Genomic DNA, 6,000 nt, shown 5'->3' with positions numbered 1-6,000 from the left:
ACCTAGCTGGCTTTCGCTACTCCCCCTACTTTATTTAGTCTGACCTTCCTGCTCTCCGACCCCTGTGAAATGAATCCCCCCCCCCCCCCCCCCCCCCCCTTCTCTCTCTCTCTCATATGCTTTGGTTTAATCAGATTCATGTTGACAAATATCTTGACAGCTAAACCGTGACACCTGGGCAAATGAAGCTGTTGCTCAAACCATAAAAACTAACTTCGTCTTCTGGCAGGTTAGTGTTACGCTGTTGCTGTTATTTTTATTTTTACGTTGATAACCATAGTTTTTTCCCCTTCATGTAATTGGTTTTACCTTTTAATTTATAAAAAAAATGTCTCCCCTTCATGTAATTGGTTTTACCTTTTAATTTATAAAAAATGTCTAACAGCTAATTCTCTTCAGCTTTCTTATAATATTACATTGGACGTATGTCTTATTAGGAAAGGTAGCTTGCAGCGTGCTAATCACGTCTCAGCTAGCTGGATCCTGTGTCATACTGTCTGCATGTTTTACTCTTAGCAAGACAATGCTGAAACTTCATTAAGTTTCACATAAGTTTTACAGAACCAAAAATGTTGATGATACATTTGGAATTGTCTTCTGTTATACAAACACATACATGTCCTTGCCTTCATCTCTCATGACATTTAAAATTACATGTATTAGAAACTTGATAAATCACTCAGAGATCCTTTTAATGAAATATGCTCTTTGGTATTATCACTTGAAGAAAAGGCATCTTATTCACCTGCTTTCCTGTCTCATAATAGAATAAAGATAGACTTCTCTGCTACTTGAACTCAGAGTTTGTGGCTTGCTGGAAGGTAATTCATCTCCAGATAAATGGAGATGGCAATTTTTGCCTTTTGACAAGGCCAAACTAATCATTATCCTGCCTCAACTCTTCATATATCGTGAAAGAGAAACCTGAGAAGATTTATATTTGTTTTCAGTAGACCAAGAAACTTAATGAGACAGGTGGAGGAGATTAGCCATCATTGTTTAGCCAATTTAATGAATCCTTGATTGCTTGATAACATCCATTGAATTGTAGTAGCACTGGCAACGGACAAAGTTCCTGTTGCGCTTTTCTGTTAATAGATTTGATTTCAGTTTGTCATGTAGGCAATAAAGTTCTGCTTGTAATGCAGGCAATGTAGTTGGCCAATCTATGTCACTGTTATTAAACATTATAATTGTTAGTCAGAGACTTGCTAATTAACTCCAAGGAGAAAATACAAAAGTCATTTTGATAAAAAGCATTTGATGTAAGGGAAGATGATTCTGTACCATTATATTTGACTTGTACTATTATATATGCTAAGATGAATTCTTTGGAGCTCTTATGTACCCAGCTATTCTTCTATTTTCCTTTAAATGCTATTATATTTCCTTGTTACACGAGTTTCATGTTATACCGATCGTTGCCAATTCGTTCTATTTGCTATAGGTATATGATCATACAGAAGAGGGGAGCAAGGTGTGTACCTATTACAGATTAGACTCTATCCCAGTCATTCTCGTGATTGATCCAATAACTGGTCAGAAAATGCATTCTTGGCGTGGAATGGTTCAACCAGAAAATTTGCTCGAGGTAACTAGCTATATTTGTTGTCATTGCACACGTGCACATAAACCTATTCTTTTGTTCTATTTTTGGATTACTAAAACACCTAATTCCTTGGAGGATTTGTGACTTTTTATCTAGGAAAACAAAAAGTATATTTCTCTGTCCCTGACTTGGGCCTTTTTCTTCATGCTCTAGGATCTGCTACCATTCATGGACGGCAACCCCTCAGATCATCATGTCAGTTTATCTCATAAACGTCCTAGAGAAAGTTCACAGGCACCAATTCCTCACGTTAAATCTATGCCAGGTTTTTCTAGTTCATTTTTGGGTTTTTGCTTGATATTAGTTGTCTTGACATATGGATCTTGCTACTTTTTATGCTTCAACAAGATAGAAGAGGTTGAAGATATTAGAATGACAAAAATATTCTAGCTATTGTTTTATGAGGGAGAATGGTGTACTCTTAAACACTAATCTGAACTTGTTTTCCTACCCTGGGGCCCAAACATAGCGTAACACCCGTTAATGGGGTATCTTGTTCCAACTTGCATGGCCTTCTGACGAGCCCTTTCTAAATACCTATTAATATAAAAGTTTGCCAAGTAATGTAAAATTAACATTACCTTCTATATGTTTGGCGTATCCCATGCATCCCAAGTTTCAAGAAGACTAATTCAAGTACCCGAGTGAACTTTGCCTGCCTTGTTTTGGTTTGTGCAAGTTCAGGAGTTGCTTTCTACATGGGTTGGGTATTAGAAACTGACAGCTTGATGTAGCATTATTTAATCCCTGTACAATTGTTCTCATGATGGAGTTGAAAATTCATCTGATTGACTTTGCAAATTCAGTTTCAATGAACTTCAACTGAATGAACAATGTGTAGTCAAATTTGTCTGTATTCAACTGTGGCTGCTGAGAAGACTGTTGGGAAATAATAATGGTGTAAGTTGTGTGTTGACAAGGTTGAGGCAGATCACTTTTTTTTTCCTTTAAAATAATAATGCTTGTAGAAGTGTTTACAGTATAACCAGTTTGTCACACGAGATACTACCTTAACTATCTCTAGATAGTAGCACTGCATATCCAAAGATGTGAACCAACTATCTAGAACTGTTTTAGAAGGAAGAAGACAAAATACTTTGAATAATAGAAAGGTCTAATGCTTTGGATGGCTTTTTGAATGAATAAAAATGAGAGTGGAGACCATTATTAGCCAAAGTTGTTAGGGTGCAGTAAGGACTTGACCGTTTGAACAGGGTGGCTTGACGCTGGTTAAGTGATGTGTGGGTTGTCATCAAAGTAATTCAATGAGATGAGTAGCCACTCCACCAATTTGGTTTGGAGACACACCTCTTGGCTGCTGTGCATCACGATTGATAAATGGACGCCGACAGTCATACTTCATGGGATGTAGACAATGCCATGATTTGCATACTTGAATTTTCAATAGACCTTTTGGGAAACTAGGGGAACAGAAATGTAGCTGCAGTATAACAAAAGTTTCAATCTTACCCAGAGAAGTGTATAACAACATGTTGAATAGTTTCAGATACTTATTATGTTTGGATATTGATTTGTGCTTTAGATGTTTTCTTTTTCTTCTTGCCCCTTGAGTTTTTTTCTATTTGATAGTGACTAAATTGTTAGCTCTGAGAATGATAATCATCAAATATTTTGTTGCTGCAGATGAAAATAATGAAGATGAAGAATTGCAGCGAGCACTGGCAGCCTCCATGGAGAATTTTAAGGAAATTGATGGAGTTGACCTGAAAGAAGTGAGTAACACCAATGCTGAGGAGAAAATGAAGAAGCCTACTTATTCACCTTTGCCTGAAGAACCGAAGGGTGACAGAAGCCTAGTATGCAGAGTTGGAGTCCGTCTCCCTGATGGGCGCCGAGTTCAGAGAAACTTTCTTCGCACTGATCCGGTTCAGGTAAATGTTATGATTCAGTTCTGGAATGTTTAATGGTATCAAATTTGGGCCAAATCGTTCCTGGATGGACTTGATGGTTTTTGGTATATCATGAAACGAGGAACTCATCTTGATATGTCATATATGGTCTATTAGTCCATATCAGTGAACAATCAGTATGTTATCAACAGTGGAGTTGGATCAGGCTATGACGAATATTGCTGCTACTTGACTTCGAAAGATTCCTAGTCTACGCATTCTGACGAGCAGTTAGTTTCCAGTAATTTTTGCTTCCTATTGTATCTGTTTGCTTCAAGCTTCTGTAGAACTCACATCGTAATTTGGAATTTGCCTGGTAGATAGAGTGTCAACAGTCACTCAGCTAGTCTATTTGGTTTCATTCATATCTTGCTAGTGTACTACATTTCTTATTGCATCTAGATCTAAGCCTAGTATTTATACTGTATTGCTCCGAGAATGATTTGTATTATTTTGCAACTACTCCCTGCTTATATCATGCATTTTGCTCGCAGCTGCTCTGGTCATTCTGCTATTCTGAGCTGAAGGAAGATCGTGAGCGGCCATTTCGCTTGACTCAAGCTATTCCAGGTGCTTCAAGGTCTTTGGACTTTGATGTCCATTCAACATTTGAGGAGTCGGGTCTTGCCAACACAATGGTTTCAGTAACTTGGGAGTGAAGCTGAGCCGCGCTGGAGAATTTTAGTATTTACCAGCAGATCATGCATATCCCATCTTTTTGTTGCTTTATTTAAGGATGCAAGGAACTGAACTGCCTAGGCAACTGGTCTATCTTGTACATATTCCATGTCACATGCATGGACAATAGCCAATAGGTCGAAAAATTTAACTGCACACCCGTTTGACCAGATTTCCTGCTGGTTTTACTTGGCATGTTGGTGTGGTTTTTTATTAACTCTCTGAAAGATTTCAATGGATTCCTCAGTTACTTTTCCTACCATTCTCGTTTTCAAGTTCTGTTTTTTCCTTCTGTCATGTAATCTTTCTGGTGGTTATTTCTAAATGCAAAATACCGCCATCGTACTTCTGTGTATCAAAAGGTTAAAGAGCGAGAGCAGTTTATGGGGGGAGTAGAATGGGAATTTTAACTCGGATCGGGTTTGACTAGATTTAAATTAATTTTATATCAAGTGTATTACAGTGTACTTGTTGTGTGATTGATATACAGTTTAAGAACAGAGACCAAATATATTGCTATTGCAATTGGTTTGGTTTGACAAAATTTGATTTGAGTAAGAATTTTTTAAGTTGCGTCTCTCTTTGTTAAGTTGTTTTAATTTTTGGAATAATTATATTTTTCTTCCCTAAGGTTTGGTGTAATTATATAGAGATCCTTCGTGGTTGAGAAATTATATCTAGCACTCTTCCTCTAACAAATAAGTTTTACTATCAGTCAAAAAATTTATTGAATTTGCTTATATTAACAAAAAATTGAATGAAGATTGATATTTATCAGCAATTGACTTATTATTGATTTATTGCAGGTTAAATAATTTTTTTTGCATTAAACTACTCTTATAACGGTGATGATATACCTCCTTATATGCATAATTGCGTGAAGATATATAAGGATAATTTGATCATAAAAGATTTATTTGAAGGGTAAATATAGATTTTTTTCCATTTTTTTTTTTGTTAATATGAGTAAATTCGATAAATTTTAACTAATGGAAAAAATTATTATTAGACGAAAGCAAACTTCACGGATGCTAAATACAATTTTTCAAATCACATAGGGTCTACGTGTAATTACACAAAATCTCAAGGAAAAAAGTGTAATCATCCCTTAATTTTTATTTCACCAATCAGGGAGCAGAACATCTTTTAAATTGTAGGTGAATCTCTTTGGCATAGTTAAGATTTAATCCACATTGTTCTATGTTTTCATGAATACACAACCAACACCACCGTATATATAGATAGTTAAAAGAAAGCAAAGGATATAGATTTTACAGAGACGAAAAAGAGACGTTTGCATTTTTTATTTTTATTTTTTTGCAATATTGGTATAGTTGTTTTATTATTGGTTCTTATGATTATTTTTTTGGAATAGAGAACTAATTCTTTTCTTTCTTTGTCATTTTATTGGTAAAAGAAAAGTAGCATTTCTATGTATTTTTGCCAATTATGAGATAATTGTATAAATATTATAAGGGTAAATTACAACGAATTTCTCTAAAATTTGACATAATTATAAATATCTCCTCATTATTTAGAAAATTATTAATGTTTTTTTGATTTTAACTGACGTCTAACAATTGGTTCAATCCATTAGTCTCTGTTGGATTCTCATTCATTTTTTATGGTGATCTAATCAAAATATCTTTATGGACAATGACTAACAGTTTTACTTATTTTAAAAATTATCTAAAAATTTTTTACGGACAAAGTGTATAATTTTTTTATATAATTTTCAAAAAAAATTTATCCACCTCATCTATTTTTTTTAAAAAAAGTACATTAAGGGCAAATTAACAATTA

At 34.9% G+C, this 6,000-nt stretch overlaps 1 protein-coding gene across 1 annotated transcript in view; it reads left to right on the top strand.

The window, feature by feature from the left end:
* LOC105156144 (plant UBX domain-containing protein 7) overlaps positions 1-4,459 on the top strand; it is a 13,902-nt gene extending 9,443 nt beyond the window's left edge. Inside the window, exons 6-10 of the mRNA XM_011072198.2 lie at positions 161-229; positions 1,448-1,591; positions 1,763-1,874; positions 3,254-3,501; positions 4,014-4,459. Coding sequence (XP_011070500.1) covers positions 161-229; positions 1,448-1,591; positions 1,763-1,874; positions 3,254-3,501; positions 4,014-4,178 — 738 coding nt within the window. The 3' untranslated portion in view covers positions 4,179-4,459. The remainder of the gene's footprint in view (positions 1-160; positions 230-1,447; positions 1,592-1,762; positions 1,875-3,253; positions 3,502-4,013) is intronic.

This window comes from Sesamum indicum, linkage group LG2, assembly GCF_000512975.1.
Source record: "Sesamum indicum cultivar Zhongzhi No. 13 linkage group LG2, S_indicum_v1.0, whole genome shotgun sequence".
Classification (NCBI taxonomy): domain Eukaryota; kingdom Viridiplantae; phylum Streptophyta; class Magnoliopsida; order Lamiales; family Pedaliaceae; genus Sesamum; species Sesamum indicum.
Note: the sequence above shows the minus strand (reverse complement) of the source record. Positions and strands in the feature narration are given on the sequence as shown.